The 24,158-nt window shown below is 41.2% G+C and overlaps 1 protein-coding gene and 1 non-coding gene across 4 annotated transcripts in view; one reads left to right on the forward strand and one right to left on the reverse strand.

The window, feature by feature from the left end:
• Positions 1–8: 8 nt before the first annotated feature.
• The window catches only part of CUL4A (cullin 4A), a 63,118-nt gene continuing 38,968 nt past the window's right edge, over positions 9–24,158 (forward strand). The window contains exons 1-5 of one of the 3 annotated variants that reach the window (XR_009451372.1): positions 9–603; positions 1,592–1,707; positions 15,272–15,375; positions 21,496–21,565; positions 22,833–22,906. Coding sequence is in view for 2 of the 3 variants with exons in the window: in XM_059685166.1 (XP_059541149.1) it covers positions 450–603; positions 1,592–1,707; positions 15,272–15,375; positions 21,496–21,565; positions 22,833–22,906 (518 nt within the window). In the remaining variant the exon portion in view is untranslated. The remainder of the gene's footprint in view (positions 604–1,591; positions 1,708–15,271; positions 15,376–21,495; positions 21,566–22,832; positions 22,907–24,158) is intronic. The other 2 variants (XM_059685166.1, XM_059685164.1) reach the window with 2 other exon arrangements.
• Positions 8,511–8,614, reverse strand: LOC132228922 (U6 spliceosomal RNA). The gene has a single exon (XR_009451527.1). It is a non-coding gene; the product is annotated as a U6 spliceosomal RNA (small nuclear RNA).

Here is a 24,158-nt window from a genome sequence, read left to right on the forward strand (position 1 = left end):
GAGCCCGGGACCGGCGTGGCGATGTGCCCGGACTGAGGAAGGCTGGGCTTCTCTCTGCTGCAAGGCCCCCAACTACCCCTGGACGAGGACGCCTGGTCCGCGCCCCCTGGGTGCTCCGGCCAGCCCAGGGCGCGCCGGTACCCCGGGCCTGATAGGGCTTTTGCTCCGCCGCCCCCCTGACTGTTGCAAGTTCCACACGGACCCCGGCGGACGCGGACTGGCCGCGCTCGCGAGCCCAGGGTCGGTGGCCAGGTCGCGGCCGGGGCGGGAGCGGAGCGGGGCCGGGCCTGGCGGAGGCCGTGCGGCGGTTGGGCCGGGCCGGGGCGGCGCTGACGGGGCCGGGAGTTGCCGAAGGGAGCGGAGGAGGGAGGCCCTGCCGCGCGGCTCGGGGAGGAGGCGGAGAAGACGGCCGGACGGGGCGGGGCGCCCACTGCTTCCCGGCCGCAGCCATGGCCGACGAGACCCCCAGGAAGGGCAACTTCTCGGCGCTCGTGGGGCACACCAATGGCCTCACCAAGCCAGCGTCCCTGGCCGCGGCCGCCGTCTCCTCCAAGCCAGGGGGCGGCGGCGGCTCCAAGAAACTTGTGATCAAGAATTTCCGAGGTGGGTACCGGGAGCGGCCTACGGAGGGAGAACCTGGTGGGTCGGGAGGGAGTTGGGGGGCGAGGGCCACGGAGAGGAATTCGGGGGGCCGGGATGGAGCGGGGGCGGCTCCGGGAGCTGGAGGCGTGGGGCCAAGTGGCCTTAAGCCACCCGTGGCGGCGCCGGGCGGAGGGAGTGTGTTCGCGGGACCCCCCAGCTGTTCGGCAGTCTCCCGGGTTGGCGGTCTTCGGGGCCGGCCCGGGGCCCTCGGCGCGGGCGCGGGGCCGGTCCTCCCGGCGAGGGCGCAGGCCTGGGCCTCCCCAGCTGCCGGCGGGACCTGCGGCGCGGGCTGTGGGCCGAGCTTCCTGGGAGCCGCCTCCCAGTTGGAATAAATGAGGCCAAGTAACCCAGCTCTCGGTTCGCATGGCCGAGCGAGAACGAGGAGCAGCCGCCGGGGCCCTTCGGGAGGTGATTCTCATTACTTCCTCCGCCTTGCCCCGGCCCTGCCACTGCTACTCTCAAAGCCAGCGTCTTGGGTGCAGATGTCGTCATTCTAAGCTTCGTCTTCGCGTCCCAACTTTGAGTACTTTAAAGCAACTTTACGTGTTGTACAGAGCTTAACTCTTACATGTTTCTACATGTATAAAGTCGACTTACGTCAAAGGGAGACTTGCATCGAGGGACGGGCAAAAGTAGGTTCACAGATAAATAACACGATAACAAATAAATACAGCAGTTGATAATTAGTCATACAAGAAGCGGTTGTTTTTTGCACACTCACAACCGGAAACCTACTTTGCCCACCTTGTGTTTTCTGTGTGTACCCTAAGGATTAATATGAAGTGTATTTAGCAGAGTCTGTAATGTAACACATAAATAGAATACTTTGTACGAGAAAAAAAAAAGCTAATTTCTGTGTTTCTTAAAGTACGTTTTTGTGGACCATTTTTGGAAAGATGTATGACTGTTAGCATGGATTTCATTCACCACTGACTGTCTGGATTTACAGACAGACCCAAGTTGCCTGATAACTACACTCAGGACACCTGGCAGAAGCTTCATGAGGCAGTGAAAGCCATACAAGGTAGTACCTCCATCAGATACAACCTGGAAGAGCTCTACCAGGTAAGGCTCCACCAATGACAACAAAGCGAGCTTATTAGAGTCCTGGATTTTCTTAGATGGGGAGAACTGTAGGACGTGATGATGCCGGCCTCCTGTCTTTCACTTACCTGGTGTTTATAGCTGTCTAAACAAACACAGCTACCCAACTCCAGTGAAATGTGATGCAGATTTGGATTGCGTGCTCCTGGTATTGTTTCTGAGTCAACAGTGAAGGGAATAATAGAAATGCAATATTTACCTCCAACAAGAACAGTAGAAATCCTATGACAGCATGTCCCAGATCAATGAGTGTTCTCATTTTTTGGTGGTGGTGAGATTTTTTATTTTATTTTCAGGCTTAAGCTCCTAGAAAGAGATTTAAAGTTATCCCATTACAGGAGAGAGATGTGTTTCTAAGAGCCACGTGACTTAACATTTTCCAAATATGCAGCAAATTAATGTTATAATTCTATTATGTTATGTAGAGGACTCTTCTCATAGCTTCACTCGTTAATAGATTTTCCCCCTACTTCATTGTGTTTTGTGATTACTTGCTGATATTAAAACATGCAAATAAATTTTGTTACATTTTAAAGTAATGCTGTTCCATTTCTAACATAAGAAAAATGATGGAAAGTAATTTTACTATTTGGATATTCTATTTACAAGTAGGCTGGTTTTTCTGACACTGTATCTTGTTTTTAAAAAATAACATTTGTTAAGTAGTCTTAATATCTACATTTTGGGTAGCAATATGATATCACAATTCCTATTAAGAGGCATGAATTTTAAAAGTTTTTGTTTACACAACTGATTATAAAAAATAAGAAAACCACAAAAAAGTGCCAAGAAGAAAATTAAAACTACCCATGTTCCCGCCACCCAAAGAAGATTACTTTTGACAGTTTGATGGTCCCTTCTTTGTCTTAAATTTGTGTGAGATTATTGTATGTTTTAGTTAACTTTTTTAATGTATATTTTCATATACTATGTACTTCAATGAGTGTTAACAAATGTATACAGTTGTATAACCACCACCACAATCACAAGGCAGACAATTCCCATCCCTCCAAAAAGTTTCCTGAGGCCCCTTTGCAAGAAGTCCTCTCCCCTGATTTCCAGTCCTTGGCAGTCACTGATTTGCTTTCTGTCCGTATATTTTGCCATTTCTAGAATCTCATCTAACTGGAACCATGAATTTCGCAATCTTTTATACCTGGCTTCTTTCACTTAGGATGATGCGGGTGAGATTCATGGATACTGTGGCAGTAAATTGTTTCTTTGTTGCTGTGTGATAGGGATACCACAAAGATTACCTACCCTTTCACCAGCTAATGCTCATTTGGGTTTCCAATTTTTGGTTGTTATGAATAAAGCTGTTGTGAACATTAATGAATAAGTTGTTGTGTGAACATACTCTCATTCCCCTTGGGTAAATATCTATAAGTAAGTTGTCAGAGTAATGTGGAAAGTGTATATATAACTTTATAAGACATTTCCTGTTTTTCAAAAATGGCTATAGCATTTTGCATATTTAGCAGCAGTGTATGAGAGTTCAAGTTGTTCCACATCCTTGCCAACATTTGGTATTGTCTGTCTTTTCCATTTTAGCTATTCCAGTGGGTATGTAGTACAATTTCATCGTGATTTAAATTTGTATTTCCCTAGTGATACTAAACATCTTTTTAGGTGACCATTCGCATTCTCTATACCTTCTTTAAATAACGTTTGTGTTCAGATCTTTTGCTCATATTTTATGGGTTGCTTATTTTGTATGAGTTTGTTATATGTTCTGTTTGAGTTTATTATGTATTCTGGGTACAAGTCCTATACTGGATATTTGCCTTGCAAATAGTGCAGCTTGTCCTTTTTTTTTTTTTTTTGTACAAGTCTATAATACATCATCTGTATATTGCATTGCGTGTTTACCACTCAAAGTCAAATATCCTTCTGTCACCATATATTTGACCCCCTTTACCATTCACTACTACCCTTCTGCTCCCCACACACACAACTTTTCCTTTGATTTTCTCAATTATGTCTTTCAGAAAACAAGTTTTAAATTTTGAAGAAGTCTATGTATCAGTTTGGTCTTTTATGGATTGTGCTTTTAGTGTCAATCTTAGAAACTTTGCCTAAACTAAGATCATAAAGATTTTATCTTGTATTTCCTTCTAGACATTTTAGGAATTTAGGTTTTATATTTAGGTCTATAATCTGTTTTGGGTGAGTTTTTGTATGTGTTGTGAGTTATAAATTTAGGTCTATAATCTGTTTTGGGTGAGTTTTTGTATGTGTTGTGAGTTATAAATCTAAATTAAATGTCTTCCCTGTTCAGGGGTGGGGAATGTCCAACCCGAGGGCCATATAAGGCCCACAAAATAATTTGGTCTGGCCCTCCCAAGGCATTAGGGGTAAGTTAATTAAATATTTGACCAAATATAGCAGGCTAATTTTTAAGTTGAGAATTGTGTGTGGCCTGAGAATGATTTCATAAATACCCAAATGGCTCTTGGCAGAAAAAAGGTTCCCCACCCCTGCTATTGAAGCGTCCTTTCCCCCATTGAACTGCTTTTGCTCCTTTGTCAAAAATCATTGTCGATATATGTTTGGGTATAATGAGTCTCAAAATTAGGAACGTTGGCCCTCCAACTTTATCCTTTTTCAAAGTTGTTTTGGTTATTCCAGGTCTCTTGTATTTCCATATGAATTTTAGAATCTGTTCACCAATTTCTACCATAAAGCCTACTAGAATTTTGATTGGGGATATGTCGATTTATAGATGTGTGTGGGAAGAATTGATTCTGATGTCTTGGCCATGTGGAGTCTGCCAATTGGTCACAAGGGACAGCTTTCTATTTAGGTCTTCCTTAATTTCAGCAATGCTTTCTAGTTGCAGTGTATAGGTCTTGTATATCTTATGTGAAATTGATTCCTTATTTTATGTATTTAATGTGTTATAAATGGTGGCATGATTTCAATTTCTGGTTCTTGCTAGTATGTAGAAATACAAATGATTTTTATATATTGACCTTGTATACTGCTATCTTGCTAACCTTACTTATAGCTAGTAATTTTTTGTAGATCCCATCAGATTTTTTACATAGACAATCATGTCATCTGTAAATAGAGATAGTTTTACTTTTTCCTAATCTGCGTACCTTTTATTTCCTTTTCTTGCCTCATGGCACCATTTAGAACCTCTAGTATGGTTAAGAGAATTGGAAAAAAGCAGACATCCCTGTCTTGTTCCTGATCTTAGGAGGAAAGTGTTCAGTCTTTCATCAGTGAGTATGTTAACTGTGGGTTTTTTTAAAATAGCCATTATTAGGTTGAAGAAGTTCCTTTCTATTCCTAGTTTGCTGAGAATTTTTATCAGAAATACATGTTGGAGATTGACAAATTCTGCAACTATTGAGGTGTTCAGATAATTTTTTTTTCATTTATTAGATTATTGATTTTTTTAAATTTAAACCTTTATTGTTTAAAGTATTACATCAGTCTCCTTGATTGACCTCTCCCCAGCCACTCCCACCCCCCAGCACATGCCCTCACCTCCCTACTGTGTCCATTGGTTGTGCTTATATACGTTATTGATTTTTCAAATGTTAAACCAATCTTGTATTCCTGGGCTAAATCCTACTTGGTCACGAGGTATTATCATTTTCATGTATTGTTGGATTCAGTTTGCTAACATTTTGCTAATTTTTGCATCTGTGATACCAAAGGATATTGGTGTGTTGTTTTCTATTCTTATAATGTCTTTAGTTTTGATATCAGAGTAATGCTGGCCTCATAAATGAGTTGGAAATGGTCCCTCCTTTTTATTTTCTAGAATAATTTTATAGAATTGGAGTTATTTCTTCCTTAAATATTTGAGAGAATTTCCCAGTGAAGCCATCTTGGCTTTCTTTGTGGAAAGATTTTAAACTACAAATCTCTTCAGTAGATAATAGAACTACTCAGGTTATCCATATTTTCAAGTTCATTAAGCTCCTGCCGTGTCTAATCTGCTATTAATACCATTTGGTGTAATTTTCAAGTCATGGGTTGTTTTACTCTTTAGGTGTTCAATTTGAGTCATTATAGTATTTTTTCTGTCTCTACTTAACTTTTGAACACATAGAATATAATTGTAATACCTGTTTTATAGAATTCCTGGCCTGCAATTCTGTCATCTCTGTCAATTCTGGTTGCTTTTGATGGATTGAATTTCTCCCCTATAAGAGTTGTATTTTCCTTTGCATGTCTGATCATCTTTGATTGGATATCTGACATTGTGAATTTTGACTCCTGTGGTATTTTTGTATTCCTATAAATGTTTTCCAGCTTTGTTCCAACCATAGTTAAATTATTGGAAACTGATCTTTTAAAGTCTTGCTTTAAGATTTGTTAGGTAAGACTAGAGCAGTATTTTGTCTAGGGCTAACTGCCCCAACTACTGAGGCAAAACCTTCCTGAATATACCCACTGTCCTGTGGTTTTCTAATCTGGCTAATGGGAAGGTGCCATTCCAGGCCTTGTGTGAGCACCAGACACTATTGTCTAAACTTTTTTGGTGGTTCTTTCCCTGGCCTCGGCTATTTTCCTCACACATTTGTGCTGGTCAGTGCTCTGCTGAATACCCTTGAGGTCTCTTTGCACATATCCAAGCTCCACTCTGGCTGCATCTTTCCCCTCTGGGCTTCGTCTTGCTGACTTGATCCTCAGCTCAGGGCACCTGCTCCGCAGCCTGGAAACTCTAGATCAGTGGTTCTCAACCTTCCTAATGCTGCGACCCTTTAATACAGTTCCTCATGTTGTGGTGACCCCCAATTTCATTGTTACAAATTGAACATAATTAAAGCATAGTGATTAATCACAAAAATAATAATGTAATTATATATGTGTTTTCCGATGGTCTTAGGCGACCCCTGTGAAAGGGTCGTTCGACACCCAAAGGGGTCATGACCCACAGGTTGAGAACCGCTGCACTAGATGCAGGAAGCAAGAGAGCAGTTGGGGTTTGTTTGTTTCCCGTCTTCCAGAGTTCACTGTCTTTCATAGCCCAATGTGCACTGCTTTGAAAAATTGCTGTTTTGTATATTTTGTGGGTTGGTGGGTTTTTTTGTTTGTTTGATTGGTTGGTTGGTTGGTTGGTTGGTTGGTTATTTCAGGCAGAAGGGTTAGTCTGGTTTCTTTTTAAAAAAAAAAAAATATATATATATATATATATTTTATTATTATTGATTTCACAGAGAAAGGGATGGGGAGAGAGAGATAGAAACATCAATGATGAGAATCATTGATCCGCTGCCTCCTACACACACCCCTGCTGGGGATGGAGCCCGCAACTTGGATATGTGCCCTGACCTGGAATCAAACCTTGACCTCCTAGTTCATAGATCAGTGTTCAACCACTGAACCACACTGACCGAGCTAGTCTAGTTTCTTTACTTCATCTTTACCAGAAGTAAGAGTCTTACCAGTGTCTAAACGCTCATAGGTTTTTAATTTAATAAAATATTATATCTTAGAGTGAGGGCTTATTATTCCTCCTTTCCTGGAGATTTGATTGTCTGATATCACTTTCCAAGTAGAGGGACTTTGCCATACCTTTTACCCAGTGATATGTCTCATAATAGTCACCATACATAGTATCATAAGTAGTGCTTTCAGAAGCCCTAAGTGTCCCTGTGTGTGACTTGTGATCCTCGGGACTGAGAATGCTTATCCCAAATGGCATCACACATTCCAGGGAATATCTCAGGAGGGCCCATGTGGGGATCGGTTCATCACCCTATGGAGGGGCATGTGCATAGGCAGGCTCCTGATCCTCACAGAGAAGTACTATTGCTACAGTGAGCTGCTCAGATCTTATGGAAGCAAATGGGTTAGAAATAGTAAGTGATGTCATTGTGAAATTATTGACCACTTCCATTATTCTGATCTCTGATAAAGTAGTCAGACAATGCATCTGCCCTGGTGTTTCAAAATAAAGTCTTAAATTTTTGCTGAGTTGGTGGGGTATATATTTTGTCAAAGACTCTTACGTGAAAGTAACAATTCTCACCAAAGTTTCATTTTTGTTTTTTAAGGAGGTTTTCAGGATGATTTTCAGGATGCAGAATCTCTTATGTTTTGATGTTGAATAGTTTCCTCCAAGTGAGGTCTAGTATCTCCTTGTCAAGGTCTCTTACCTGCCTGTCAGGGCATCCTCTCCCTCATACAGACACTTTAGGGCCTTCCTAGAAAGATAAATAATTACCGTGTGTCTGTTGAAGCTTGCCTATTGTTTGTTTGTTATTTTATTCTTGTCTGGTAAAGGAGATTCAAAGTCTGATGATGAAAAAGTAAACGCACACAACACCCATAGTAATTTTCCTTCTGTAATACGAGGAGGAGAATATTTTGAATGCGGAGACCTTTTCTGTTTGTTTTGGAAGACTTGAGTTTAAATTTGTAATCACTACTTGCTGAAGAAAGTATATTTGTGTGTCTTATGTATGTTTTCTTTTTCTTTTTTATTGATTTCAGAGAGGAAGGGAGAGGGAGAGAAAGATCAATGATGAGAGAGAATCATTGATTGGCTGCCTCCTGCATGCCCTGTACTGGGGATTGAGCCCACGACCCTGGCATGTACCCTTGACTGGAATCGAACCCAGGACCTTTCATTCTGCAGGCCGATTCTTTATCCACTGAGCCAAACTAGCCAGGGCTGTTTGTATGTTTTAGCCCTACTTGTCGGCTTAATGAGACAACAGAAAACTGAAGATTACATTTTTAAGAAGGGTTTCAGAGGAAGGATACATGTTGATTTCAGACTAGTTTTTTTTTTGTTTTGTTTTAATATGGAACGCTTCATGAATTTGCGTGTCATCCTTGTTCAGGGGCCACGCTAATCTCTATATTGTTCCAGTTTTAGTATATGTGCTGCCAAAGTGAGCACGATTTCAGACTAGTTTTGATGCACAAAAACAAACCCTTTGCAGAGGCCTGGCAGTTATGGAAAAGCCATGCTATTTATCTTGAGTCACAAGATAATATTTCTATGCAAATGATAAGTTAATGATGGATAATGAAGTAGAGTTAGGTATTCAATGTATTAATAGGATTGCTAAAATTGATTAGAAAAAGTGAAAAGGCCCAGCCTAGAAAATGGTCAACTGCACATCTACTGTGCAGTCAGTGTTGGTACACACAGCCAATAGACTGTCCCTGGTTTTCCTCAAAGCTCTCATTCTATGGGACTTCCCTCTCAAAATGTATCCCTTCACTCAGATTTTAATCCTGATTTAGTTTTTACATTGTTAACTCATTTCTTAGAGGTAGGAAGCTGGAGGGGTAGAGCCCTTTAACACCTTCTCGTTGTGTGGCAAGCTGGTAACTTAATAGGCCTGCTTTTGAGTCGGGTCCATCTTCACAACTGTTTATTGCTTAGCAAGGAACCATTGCTGTGGAGGGAAATTGTCCAATTCTGAACTACTCACATCACTAAGAACACTGCACTGGCCTGTTAACTGTGAAATGAAGAGTGTGAGTTTTGCCTTGTGCTCCAGCCAGCATATCTTTCGTTATGATAACGACCAGGGGTGTGGTTTCCCCAGGGACAAGTGTTATTTTTAATTTTTCCCCTTGCTCTACATAAATAACTCTTATACTTATCTGCTATTTCTCTTTATGGTTTTTCACTCCTTACCTGTGATATGTTTCACTCCTTTTTCTCTCTTGTCTCAACTTTATAGCCCTAAAAATCTTTACATAAAACAATCTTTGAGAATTGGTACACCCTAATTTCATAGTTCTTATTACCCCAACGCTCACTTTAATATCCTGTTTTGGTATTCCACACTTGAGGGGAAGCATTTTGTTTTAGCAGTAATGAGTGCACTTGGGAGTTAGGGTTTGACAGTAAAATAGACAAGCAGTGGATATTGATGTGCTTGTCTGTTTTGCTTTAATACACTGGTCTGTCCTAATACAATCAGCCATCTGAAGAACTCGGGTGCAGTGACATGACAGACCTGATTAGAGAGCAGCTGTGATGTAAAAATTCAGACAAGCACAGTTTCCCACTTGGCTAAGTTGACACAAGAAAAACATCTTTATCCTAATACAAGTAGGCCCCAATTGCTACTGCTTCCCTACCTCCAGTTATTGGATTAAATTCTTTTCTCTACGATGATGGCTCTTTAAAAAGTGAACAGCAATAGCACCCAAATATGAAACACAAAATACAGGTAAGATTCAGTACTCTGTATACCTAGAGAAAGCATCTAAACCTCAGAACATGACTAAATCTCCAAAACTAGTTTTAGGAAGGGGGGATTCCTGGATTGTGCTGCTCCTTGTAACTACAGAAAAGTTTGCCACAATCCCTGCCAGTGTGGGTAGAGAGCAGGGCTGCCCTCTCTCTTCTAAGGTAATGAGGTGCCTGTAACATGAAGACACTAGCGGTGACTCAGCAAAAGACATGGAGAAATGACGGCACCCACAGCAAACCTGGGTCACCTCAGGGTTTGGCTAGTTGTTTTACGAGGTCTCCAGATTCTCAATTTTAAAAAGAAATAAATCTCAGGTGCTTCATGTTAAATAGTATGTGCCAAATAAGACTCAGTTTGTTGGTTTTTTAGTATTATATCTTGTTATTGAGAATTAAATCCAAACAAGAGAGAAATTAATATATATTGAAGTAGTATATCTCTTAAACCTATCATTTTTATTTCATAAGTAAAATGTGTAATGAAGCATATAAAATTATGAAAGGCTTCATTAGTGCTGCTAAGTTAATATACTTGGAAAAAGACTTAGAATATATTAGAAACTTTTAACCAAAACTCACAATATTTATATAAGCTTCAAATAAGAATGTAGTTGCAAGCAGTAGAAAATTATGTGTAGATAATTTAAATGACTTTTCCCAGAGTATAGAGTACTGAATCTGATCTTAACTAGAGGCTAAGATATTCTTGTTCTAATAGTCTTTGGGCTCATACAACCTGTTCAAATGTATACCTTCCCCCTGCCCCTCCCACATACATTGCATTTTCTTATAGTGATTAAAGATAACATAGTTGTTTTCCTTGTTCTTTTTTAAAAACATTTAATTCTGGAATATAAAGTTCTTTTTAATTAAAGTATAGTTAATATACAATATTATTTTGGTTTTAGGTATACAACATAATGATTTGACATTTATATACCTACAAAGTGATTACCTCAATAAGTCTCATAATCACCTGTCACTGTACAAAATTATTGTGATATTATTGACTGTATTCCCTATGCTGTGTTTTACATCCCTGTGACTTACACATTTGTACCTCTTAATCCCCTTTACCTTTTTGCTCATTCCCCACCACCCGCAGCAACTATCAGTTTGTTCTCTGTACCTATGAGCCTATTTTGTTTCTTCATTTGTTTATCCTTTTTAGATTCCATATATAAGTGAAATGATACAATATTTGTCTTTCTCTGACTTATTTCACCTAGCACAATACCCTCTAGATCCAGCCATGTTGTCACAAATGGCAAGATTTCATTCTTTTTTCAAGGTTGAATACTGTTCGTGTGTGTGTGTGTGTGTATGTGTGTGTGTGTGTGTGTGTCTCATTTCCATTGATTTTTAAAGAGGGGTGAAGGAAGAAAGAGAAGCATTGATGTGGAAGAGACACATCAATTAGTTGCCTCCTGTGTGTGCCCCAACGGGGGCTTGGGATTGAAGCTGCAACCCAGGTAGGTGCCCTTGACTCGGGAAGCAAACCCATGACCTTTTGGTGCTCGGTCCAATGCTCTAATCACTGACCAACACTGGCTAGGGCTCTCACTTCCTCTTTATCCATTTATCTATCAGTGAACCTAGGTTGCTTGCACGTCATACCTATTGTAAGTAATGCTGCAGTGAACATAGGGGTGCACATATTTTTTCGAATTAGTGTTTTATTTTCTTCACATAAGCACCCAGAGTGAAATTTCTGAGTCCTTCTTTGTCTTTTGTGTAGCCCTTGTTGTAAAATCTATTCCAGGAAGGGCAATTCATTGACAAATTTAGGCTAGCTTGCTGCAAAGTGCTTCTATAGCATTGCTTTACTAGTGGTAATATGCCCTAAACCAGTTTTAACCAGGGGAGGGTTATCCGAGATTTTTTAAAGAAAATATATAAAGATATGACTACAAGTGATGGAATTGAAGACTTTGAGAAAAGATGTGAAAGATGTAAAAACACAATGTAGATAGAAATCCCTTATTTCAGTAGCAAGACAAAATGTAGGGGAAAGGTTGTTTTTATTGTTATTATGCAATTATTGTCATCATTCCACACTTTTTTTTTAATTAAATCTTTATTGTTCAGATTATTACATTTGTTCCTCTTTTTTTCCCCCCCCCATAACTCCCTTCCTCCCAGTTCCCACCCCATCCTCCGCCCTCACTCCCCACCCACTGTCCTCATCCATAGGTGCATGATTTTTGTCCAGTCTCTTCCCGCATCTCCCACACTCCTTTCCCCCCCAAGAATAGTGAGTCCATTCCCTTTCTATGTCCCTGATTCTATTATAATTACCAGTTCATTCTGTTCATCAGATTATTTATTCACTTGATTCTTAGATTCACTTGTTGATAGATGCGTATTTGTTGTTCATAATTTGTACCTTTACCTTTTTCTTCTTCTTCCTCTTCCTAAAGGATACCTTTCAGCATTTCATATAATCCTGGTTTGGTGGTGATGAACTCCTTTAGCTTTTCCTTATCTGTGAAGTTCTTTATCTGACCTTCAATTCTGAATGATAGCTTTGCTGGATAAAGTAATCTTGGTTGTAGGTTCTTGGTATTCATCACTTTGAATATTTCTTGCCACTCCCTTCTGGCTTGCAAAGTTTCTGTTGAGAAATGAGCTGACAGTCGTATGGGTACTCCCTTGTAGGTAACTGAGTTTCTTTCTCTTGCTGCTTTTAAGATTCTCTCTTTGTCTTTTGCTCTTGGCATTTTAATCATGATGTGTCTTGGTGTGGTCCTCTTTGGATTCCTTTTGTTTGGGGTTCTCTGCACTTCCTGGACTTGTAAGTCTTTCTTTCACCAGGTAGGAGAAGTTTTCTGTCATTATTTCTTCAAAGAGGTTTTCAATATCTTGGTCTCTCTCATCTTCTGACACCCCTATAATTCGGATGTTGGTACGCTTGAAGCTGTCCCAGAGGCTCCTTACACTATCTTCGTATTTTCGGATTCTTTTTTCAGTCTAACGCTCTCCCAACTGAGCTATTTCGGCGACGCCTTCGGATTCTTTTTTCATTTTGCTTTTCCGGTTGGGTGTTTTTTGCTTCTTCGCATTTCAAATCTTTGACTTGATTCTTGCGCTCCTCTGGTCTGCTGTTGGGAGTCTGTATAATATTCTTTATTTCAGTCAGTGTCTGCTTAATTTCTAGTTGGTTCTTTATCACAACATCGAGGGTCTCATTGGATTTCTTGAAGATCTCACTATATTTATCTGCGGTCTCACCAGTCTTTTCGAGGGCCTTACTAAATTTATCGGCGGCTTCTAGACAGTTCTTGAGAGACCTTAAAAGTGTGGTTTTGAACTCTAAATCCTCCATTTCTGTCATTTGTGTCCTGTTTCTTTGTCTCTGCATTTTTTATGCTTTCTTGGTGCACCCCCTTGTGGTCTTTGTGCGCAGTTTTGTTGTAGTTAAGCCTTGATTGTTGTAGGTAACACTGGGGGGGATTTGACCTCCAGGCCAACTGGCTGTGAGAATCAGCTGTGTCTGCAGTGGGAGAACTTCTGTCCTCTAGGGAGGTGCTACTCTAGCCTTTCCCTGAGGCTATACCCCAAATGCCTCTGTGCAGGGCTTGGGCAGGCGGGTCCCAGGGGATCAACAGGGTGGGCGGAGCGAGCAGTTATGGCTGCTCTCAGTCCCGTCCCCAGAGGCTCGGAGAGAAAGCTGCCCTTGAGTTCCGACCGATGCCAGACAGTCCCACTTCTCCCGTTTGAATCTTGGTCCCCTGAGACTCGCCCGGAACTGGAGCCCAGAGCCTGAGACTCCCTCCCGATTGAAAACGACAACCGCGTACTCAGCCGCCAGCCCGCTCTGCACGCACCTCCGCACCTTTGTATTTTACCTCCGCACCTTTGTATTTTACTTCCGCACTGCGCCTCCTCTGAGTCTCGGTTTGCTTTTCTCTTTCCTTCTAGTTGTAGAATTTCCCCTCAGCCAGCCTTCCTGTGTTTCTGGGTGATGTCCATTCCGTCTTTTAGTTGTATTTTTGAAGTGGTTGTTCGCGGCAGCAATCTCTGGTGTTTACCTATGCTGCCATCTTGGTTTCTCTCCCATTCCACACTTTGTAAAAAGATTTTTTAGTGACTTTTAGGGAGAGGGGTAAGAGAGAGAGAACCATCCATGTGAGAACTGAACATTAATTGGCTGCCTCCTGCACAACCCCTAGTGGAGATCAAGTTCACAACCAGGCATGTGTCCTGACTAGAATCAAACTGTCAACCTCTCAGTGCATAGGTCAACACCCAACCAACTGAGCCACACCTCATTAGGGCCCACATTCTCTTTTGACCCTTGTAAAAATGCATGTGTTTTACATGGTAGTAATTACTGTATTTCCTTAATTTAAGTTAATACGTGCTAGGTGTATTGGTTAATAATGGCAGATTTTCAAATCAAAGAAAACACGATAATTTCAAGAGAAACATCATAAGTGCTTTATTCAAAGTAATGTCCATCTCTAGCTACACATTTCCCCCTCTTTCAGGTAATTTGTAAATACCGTCCCAATAGAACTTTTCTTGTTTTGAGGCAAACCATTCAGAGACCCAATTTTCCACTTCTTCGTACGTTTTAAAGTGCTGCTCAGAAAGTGCGTGTGCCATTGATGGGAACAAGTGGTACTCTGAAGGAGCAAGGTCTAGTGAATATGGCCGGTGGGTTAATACTTTACAGGCAAGATCTTTTCAGGTGTCTTTAACTGGTTTTGAAGTGTGTGATGGTGTGTTATCATGAAGGAAAATTACTTTGCTGCCATTCTGGTCGTTTCGTAATCAAAGCGTGGTCCAAATTGATTATGTGTTGTCGGTAGCGATCACTATTAATGGTTTCAACTGGTTTTAGAAGCTCATAATACACCACACCTTCCTGGAAGGTGCTCACTGAGAGTCTGGAGCAATGATTTCATACTCTCATTTCATATCATCCAATAAACTCACACATTCCTGTGGCTCCAGCCTCAGACTAATGAATTAAAACATCTAGAAACATTGCGAGATGCTCAAATAGGATACAGGTACACCAACTGGGATCCTAGGTGTCATGGGGCTGTCATAGGGTTGCTGTTGAATCTGTGTTCAATATTAACTATTGTGAAGTATCTTTTTTACCAAACTCATACTGGGTTCTAGTGTTCCAACAGTAATTTCCCTAAACCCTAATAGTTTATTTGTAGATTACATAAATATGGGGGAGGAGGCTTCATGTAAATGATCACAGCTACATATAATTTGTAAGTGCTTCTGTTATGATTATAGCTATATATACAAGTAGGGTTGTTTTTAAGAAAGAACTCACTTGTTATTCATAGTGAATAATTCATTTATTCCTTTTGTTTTTAGGCTGTTGAAAACCTCTGTTCTCATAAAGTCTCCCCAACGCTTTACAAGCAGCTTCGCCAGGTCTGTGAAGATCATGTCCAAGCACAAATTCTTCAGTTTAGAGAATATCCTTTTGTTGTCTCATGAAGTTTCTATTCGTTACCTAAATATTTTGAAACTGAACATTAATTAATAGGATAAAGAACTAGTGGGTATCCTTAATATTTTTTAAATGGCTTTTTAAATTCCCTTTTATTTACAGAACAGAAACCTTAAATTTGCTTCATATGACCCAATATAATAGATTTTCTTTAAGTAGAATTTATATCATTTTGCTAATCTGGTCAAAGCAAAACAGTGTCCTTTCATAGGATCTGGTTAAGTATTTAGGAAAAGTTATAAAAAATGTCTTAAAGTCTGAGTTCTGTTATCCTTTATTCTTATAAAAACCCATCTGTGTTAGTTTTCTATGATATGTAACAAATTACCACAAACTTGGCTATGTAAACCAACACCCATTTGCCAGCTCATAAAGTATAGTCAAGAATAGTGGCTTAGCTCAGTGGGTTTTCTGCTCAGGGTCTTAGGCTGAAATCAAGGTGTCTCTGGTCCGGTGGTCAGCTCCTCTTCCAGACTCACAGATGTTGACAGAATTCACTCAGTTACAGAACTGAGCCCCCTCTCAGTGCCCTGTGGCCATCCTTGGTTTCTGGTCACGAGGTCACCTCTCTGACAACATGGTTATTTGCTTCTTCTGGGTGATCCACAATCAAGGGGAGGAAGTTATAGGCGATGTAGAATTTTGCCACTAATTTTGCCATCTGTGACTATATGACTGCCAGGGAAACTCGGAGCTCCTTAGCATTTTGTAGACAGTTGCTTACCATCTGGCTTCCATCTAGTTCCCCAGCTCCCTTCCATTACTATAGCCAACCACATATCAGAAAGTGGACTTATAATTGAAGACAATCTACTTGTGACTGCACTTTTCTGGGCCTCTGTTTCTTCGTTTGTGAAATTAGATAATTGGAGTGTACGTGTTTCTAGATGTTTTTTTCACCTGAAAGAATTTTTTTCCCTTCCATTGAGAAACTGAAGCATTTAGAGCTCATTGAAATCTCCCTTGGCAGTTTGCAGCAGTTCTGTTGTCTGGCATTGGGGCTCTTTATTAATCATGATGATGAAGTCCAGGTCCACAGTGAGATGTCTCAGTTTAGGATAATATATGTAGTTCTCCCTTATAAATGGGTCAGTGATGTCAATTCTTGTTCTATTATATTGACATCTGTAAGTATACCTCTACCATATTAGCTGGCAAAGCTCTGTCCTAATAGTGACAACACTTTAGGCCTTTTGGAATCTGGCCAGTGTGTACCACGTCTCAGGGGGACCCGCTGAAGATACACTCAGCACCTTGGTGCCACAGTTCTAGAATCCCGGGGACTGGGTCCAGGAACCCATGTTCAGGATGTTGGCATCTGAAAATTAGCCTGACTCCCAGGCTTTCTGGAAGTCATCAACATATTCCCAAGCCTTCTCTCCAAGACAGGAACTCGCAAGAATGAGCTGATGTATCTTAGTCCTAATCCAGTTGTCCCAGATTACTTGAAGACTGCTTTTTTATTACCTGATCAAATTATCCTGCCAGTTAATCCTATCCTATGGATAACATGAATGTGTTCATTAACTCATTCATTCAACAAGTATTTCCTGTCTACTAGAAATTAGAAAAATGATTGCCATATCTAATTTCTACCATCCAAGAAGTAACAACACTGTGATAGGTGCAAGGGAATTACCATATTTCCTAGATGCTGTACAAAGCCATGATTATAAGAATTACCATTTCATAAAAGAAGAAAGGAAAAAGAGACACACTATAGATGAAGTGTCTGCCTTAATGTGAGGCATCGGAATTCAAAATGTTGAATGGTTAGAGTCAAGTACAGGAACTACAACACATGAAGCATTTGGGGCACAGCTTCCCAGAGGAGTAACACTTGAATTGTATCTTAAAGGATGAGTAGGTTCTAGCCAGCTAGAGAGTGAAGAGGCATCAGAAAGCAGAGTATGAAAGGGTGTTCATGAAAACCTGGAGGAGTGTGGTGTGATTATAACCTGGAAGAATTGGTGAAGTTTGAGTCTGTAATGCTAAGTTGCAACTTGATTTGAATCTGTCTACACCATTAAGGATTTGAACTTAAATCTATGAGCATCTGAGAATCCGTACAGGTTATTAAAGCAAGAACCCAATGTATTTAGATTGTGTTTTAGGAAAATCATTTTTGACAGAATGATGAAGTAGATTGACAGACCAGAGATAGTACACATTTATTAAATATTTACCACATAATGTTAGGTAATGTTAGATCCTGAGAAAAGTAAACAGGAATGAAATGTGATTTTGGCCCTTCAGAACTTAAACTCCAATGGGATTGACAGAATCAGAAAGATACTCATTTACAAAGGAATGTAGTGAGGGTTTTAAAAGCTATTGGGATGTAAAGAAAGAACAGCCAGCCTGCCTGTGCAGGCAAGAGTATGGCATGGTGCATTAGGGAAAGAGGTAGATGATGAGCGACACAGTCCTGCCTTCAGAGTTTTGTTCTTGCTGAAAGATATATAACCTATTCTGGTCTTAACAGTGGCCAAGTGTTAGTGCTGTTGCAAATGCCCAGATTCTCACTGGGCCAGGAATGTTCTAAGTTAAGCATATTCAGATGTCTCTTGCTCTGGGATATTCCAGTGTTTCATGTAACTCTACTTTCTAAGATTCAAGGATTGCTACCTACTGTATATTGATTGCATGCTGCTGTTAGGCCAGCATAAAATTCAGGGAGACTTCAGGAAGCCCTTCAGAGGTTAAACAGATCAGGTACACAGGATGCCTGTGGAATTAAGTCATCTGCTGCTGTTCTCCTAGGTTACCATATCCATTCCTTTGTTAATATGTTTGATTAATTCTGCACTTATCTGTCCCTTTCAAAATAAGTTACCTGCTGTTGGTGATATGCCTTTCTCCAACATAGAGGAAACTCCCTACACATGCACACCTCAGCCATAAGCAGCCTAGGCTGAAGCAAGCATCACACAGTATAGAAAGGAATACGTGCTGTGTACCTACACTTGATTCATGAGGAGTTCTAAAATAGCAAACTAGCCCTAACTGGTTTGGCTCAGTGAATAGAGTATTGGCCTATGGACTGAAGGGTCCCGGGTTCAGTTCCGGTCAGGAGCACATGCCCAGGTTGTGGGCTCAATCCCCAGTAGGGGGCATGCAGGAGGCAGCAGATCAATGATTCTCAATCATCATTGATGTTTCTCTCTCCCTCTCTGAAATCAATAAAAATATATTAATAAGTAAATAAAATAAAATAGCGAACTGTCCTCAGAATCTAAATCTGTAAATAACTATAGACAGAAGTCACTTTTTCCTTCCCCTGATTCAGTTTTACAGCTGTACAGATTTTCTTAGTCACAGAAATGCTAATTAGCATGTGGCATCGGTGATCAGTCACACACAAAAACAGTGTAGTCCTCAGAACAGAAGGATGCATAAGGAAATGAAGTCTTTGCTGTTAGGGAAATCATGAAGCTGCACCATTACCTCTAAACCTATCTATAATCTGTGCTGATGACAGTAGGTTTTGAGCTTCTTTATATAAAGACCTTCAGCTTATACTCACTGGACTGGTGTGCAGTTAGCATGCATGGAGCATTTGTGGGCCGTAGACTAAGTTTCAAACATTTGCACAGCACTCCAAGTTACAGGTACCCTCATAAGCCAGAAGGCCGAAGACCACATGGCATGTGAGTGGCCCCGGATTAGTGCTAGGATTCAGACGTGAGCATGACATAGCTCCTGCTGCCATGAGCTTTGTAGACTAATGAGGGAGGCAGTAATTAAATACTGTAGAATGTGAACTTGGGTAATTATTATGCAAAATAATGTTATTCTTAGTGATGATGACAAGGGGACCTAATTTAGGTGAGGGGTGTCCGGTGGTAAGTAACCACTGCTGGTCTGTGATGCGGGACCATTGTTATCTCCTGCTTTGTCCCCTGCTGCAAGGACAATTCAGGTGTCACTCTCTTTGCTGGGATTAGAAAAGCTGGATACCTGGTTTAGAAAATGGGGGCAAAAATAGGGCCTGCCACTTCTCTTCTCCAGTGTAACTACTATCTTTGTTGTTTTAGATCACTGTAATCACAGATACATAGTTTTTTCCTTGGTATATTATGAGCATTTTGCCACTGGATTTTTTTATTGTTATTTGAAGACTTGCCTAACTCACCCATAGTAGACCATATTGATTCTTCAACTAGGACTGGCTCTTCTCTGAAAAGATAAAAAGGATGGCTGTTGGAGAACCTCTCTGAAGAATAAACTGTTGACAAACCTCAGCATGCCTGTATGTCTTAAATCCTGAGAGTAATCATGTACAGCTTTGTGGCTACTGTTATAGCTTCAGGTCTGGAGTTGGTTTGGATATTTAGAAGAGTGGAGCTCAATAGATGCCTCATTGTGTGGTATTAGCCGACATTTCATACTTTTTCCACAGGAAATGGCAAAAAGTTATTAAAGATGTATATTGATTTTACACAGCTCTTTAAAGAAAAGTATCTTTTGTTTAAGGAACCCCTCACATTGGACTTTCCTATCTTAAGGAAACCCTGCACCAGATAGAGTTGTGCCTTGCTTAGTTGCAGCACCTGAGCCAACCAGTGGTGTCAGGTTGGCTGGTGTGGGTTTATCCCTGTGCAGCCTTGCAGACTGTCTGACTGGCAGCCTGTGGAAACCTGCCAGGGTGTCGACCACAGGGCAAGTGCCTCCTGTCCAGCACTGGGTGCCAGAGCTGCTGGGTCTCCATGGTGGCACCTGTCTTAATGTGCTTGTGACTGATTCTGTGTGTGTGTGTGTGTGTGTGTGTGTGTGTGTGTGTGTTTTCAGACAGTCTGAAAACAGAGTTCTTCCAGGATGACTTGTTAACCATTGACATATTAGGTCTTTGCTATGACTGACTATTTGTAATGTATTGGCAAAGCCTCAAAAGAAATTAAGATTTGGCCAGGACCACTGTGGTTGTGGTCAGCTACCCTTACGGGTGTGACAAGGATTCAGATATGCCCGTCAGTCCATCCACTGCTCTCCAGATCACCTGTCCCCTTCCTAAAGTCCTGGCTGGTGTCCTATCCTCTGCTGGCTACCCCTCCCGCTGTCAGACCTTCACCCGCTGAAGACTTCCAACGACTATCTAATTTTACATGTCACACTCTAGCTGGTATGTTTTTTCTCCTCACTATATGCTAAGAATTTTATGTGTAACCTCACAATAGCTCTCAGGAGTGTGTTCTCCACATGGAGGCACTAAGGCCTAGGGAAGTTCATCATTTGTCCAGTGTCATAGAGCTGAGAAGTGTAGGCTGGACTGATGCCCAGGAAACCTTTGTCCTTCCACTTCAACAAGCTGTTTTTGTTCATCTGTTAGAATATTAAATGAGCACAAGTATGAAAAGTGCTTTGTAAACTATCAAGCAGTATGCAGACATTTATAACTCTTGGCCTTTGCAAAAACCTGTGAAGGCCGTGCTCAAGGCACTTATCCATGGTTTGCTCTAGGGACCAGCATTCAGGTTCCCCCTCTCTTTGAACAGCATTTTGAGTGTCTCTTGAAAAACATACTCCAGGAGTCAAGCTGAGAGTGTTCCTACTTTGGTGTGCGAATGTGACTTGTCAGTTTTCATTGAGACTAGAGGTTAAAGTTAAACCTCAGCAATTTCCCTGCAGCTGCCAATCCCTCAGTGCTATTAATAATAGACCTGCTTCCTCCCCACTGGGACAGGGTCTCCAGGAGCTCAGGTACAGATTAGGTCATGTTCTGCCCTTTGTGGGGTAGGGCCTTTGGTTCCGTCCCCCAGGCCCAGGAAGCCTCTGACCTGGTGGTTCGCTTCAGCTGGCAGGGCTCTGAAAGTAATAAGGCAGTAAAGTGCTGCCAGCAGGAAGGGAAACCGGAAAGGAGGGGAGGTGAAAAATGAAAAACGGGGGAGTGCAGTCAGGGATAATGACAGCTAAGTTATGAGATGTGGAAATTAGAAAAACTGCGTTTATGGTTTTTGAACTTTTGCTCTGGTAGTATTCTAATTATTAACTGATATGTATGTAGTATTCTGTGGTGAAGAGAGCTGAAGTTAAAATTGCAATAAATTGCCCAAGATTTCTAAAGTGTTCCTTAGCAGGTCTCCACAGACTCACTAGATAGTGTTTTGTTTTTAAAGAAGATTAACACATGCTGGCAAGATCACTGCAGACAAATGGTAAGCATATTGACTTTTCTATTAATGCTAGTTTTATATATGGTGCACTTTCCCTGACTCTTCATCAGTACTGCTTTTTATGTCAGATGTCGTTTCCCCTTTGGTCTTTGTCTGCCTCTGGTTTAGTTAGACACTTTAGTAGCTGGGAGTATGTGTCCTCTTTTAATCCAGCTATCTTTTGTTGTTGTTTCTTTTTTTCTTTTTCCTTTTTTTTCATCAAAGCACCAGTCTCATCCATCTTCCCTCACCTAACTAAGGTAGAAGGGCCAGAATGTGAGCTTAAATAGGGAACTTCTGTTCAAGATTCTCTTTGGGGTCAAATGCTTCTCTCCAACTCCAACGTAGTTGGACAACAGAGGAGAGAAAATCGGAGAAGGTGAACTCTGCTCTTCCAGAACAGAGCTAGCTGCTAAGTTGGCCTTCAGCCCAACCTGACAGGTGATAGCTCACAGTACTCATAATTTCTGAATGGGTCGATAAGTTTTTCCTTAATCCCAGCTTATGACCGATAAGTCTGAATTCCAGAACTTTACTATAACTAAACATCCAAAATCTTAGACTTTATAGATGTTTTGATTTTATGTATATGAGTTTTTAGTGTGACCAGGCTGTTTATTATGTAAGTGAGAGAAAAGATAGTATCAATGGCTTTCCTAAGTAGGTTGAATTCTTTTGTTTCCTAAATGAAGTAAGTAGGGCTTAATGAATGTGTGTCTGTTCTGGGCCAGGCACCTGGTAGATGGTAGAAATTGATAAAAGTCTGTTGGAAAGGTTTTGCTTACGTGTGTAAGTGAACCTCTACAATAGTCTGGTAAGTTCCGTGATGGGAGAATTACAGGGTTACAGCATGCATGCTAGCACGGCAAAGGGAGCGGCTGCATCCTCCTCGCTGTGCTTGCAGAGTACAGTCCAATACATACATTGGCCAAGAGCCTCATTCTAATGTAACAAGAACTAATTGTTTAGAAAGCTTAGAGCATCTCCCCAGTCTAATGAGATTTATCACATGTTAGGAAATAACCAAATTTCAATGGTATCCTTTAGGCTAAATGCTTTAAATCCCTGCAATCAGATTTTCTGGATAAAGGCGATGAAAAACAAACATGGGGGGGACAATAAATCATAAGGGTCTTGGTGGAAAACATCTTTCATCAAGAAACAGTTATTAGATTTGAGGTACCTAGCATAATGATAGTACAAATGGCCTAATCTTGAACATTTTGTTAGTAAGATACATAAATAAAGTAAGTTCTTTTCTAATTTCCAGATCATGATCAGAAGTATTTTCCTGTTTTTGGATCGCACTTACGTACTTCAGAATTCCATGCTTCCTTCCATCTGGTGAGTGTTCTAGTCAGTATAGCTGTATCTGCTGCTGTGCCTGAAACCACACGTTTGACTTGTTTTGTGCTGGTTAATTTGATGGCATATGTAGTCATCTGTCTGTGATCCTTTATGTCAGCCTAAATCACTAGTGCACACATCTAGGCCTAGAATCGTGGTCGGCAAACTGCGGCTCGCGAGCCACATGCGGCTCTTTGGCCCCTTGAGTGTGGCTCTTCCTAAGCCTTAGGAGTACCCTAATTAAGTTAATAACAATGTACCTACCTATATAGTTTAAGTTTAAAAAATTTGGCTCTCAAAAGAAATTTTAATCGTACTGTTGATATTTGGCTCTGTTGACTAATGAGTTTACCAACCACTGGCCTAGAGCATCTCCATCACCAGTGAAGGTGACAGGATGAAGATGGGGCAGGCCGAGTTAGGGGAGCAAATTCTAGCATGTCCCCCAGCTTGCACTGAATGTCCCAGCAGAGGCATCAGGCAAGCATGGAAGTACTGTATGAAGCCACGTTTCTGTAACAGCTGTGGACTTCAGGATCTCTGGAGCCAGTGATCACACACATCTCACCTCTGCTATGAGGGAGAAGAACTCAGTTATACTCTCTCTGATGGCTGGTGTTTGACTTGGCATGGCTCTCTCCAGTGGTCTGGTGAAACTGTGAGAAAGACTACAACTGCAGGCGAAGTTATGAGCCCTGAGCCCCTGAGCCTGCCCCCCCCCCCCCCCCCCCCCGCCACACACACACACACACACCCCAAAACCTCCATCTTACCGACTATCCAAGGGCACTGGGGCCTAGTTTTATTCAGGATATTGAGGTCTGTCATTTCAGTCTGTTCATCATACATCATCTTTCAAAGATGAAAGATGGTATAAATATTGTCTCTAGTCACTGACTTCCACAGCCTTTGCTAATGTGTTTCACCTCTCTGCCCACCTGCCCTAAGTCTCCCCAGAGTTGCCTCCAAGAAGCCCTAACTGACATTAACAAAAGCCTGCCCTTAATCCCATCCTTGGGTTCTTCCTTTGTTGATGCAGGAGTCCTTCTCCCATTGAGAATTGATGTACTTTCTCATTGCCTTTAAACCTGAGTTCTTTTAAAAAAAATTGCTTTCTTTTCCAACTTCTCACCATCTTTTCACCCTAACCCTAAACAATGTGGTTTCTCCTTTCACCACATGGAAACTGCTCTTGCCTTAGACGTCAGTGATCTCTTGGTTACCAGATCCCATAGTCACTTTTTTCCCC

The sequence above is a fragment of the Myotis daubentonii genome, chromosome 2 (assembly GCF_963259705.1).
Source record: "Myotis daubentonii chromosome 2, mMyoDau2.1, whole genome shotgun sequence".
NCBI classification, from domain to species: Eukaryota; Metazoa; Chordata; class Mammalia; order Chiroptera; family Vespertilionidae; genus Myotis; species Myotis daubentonii.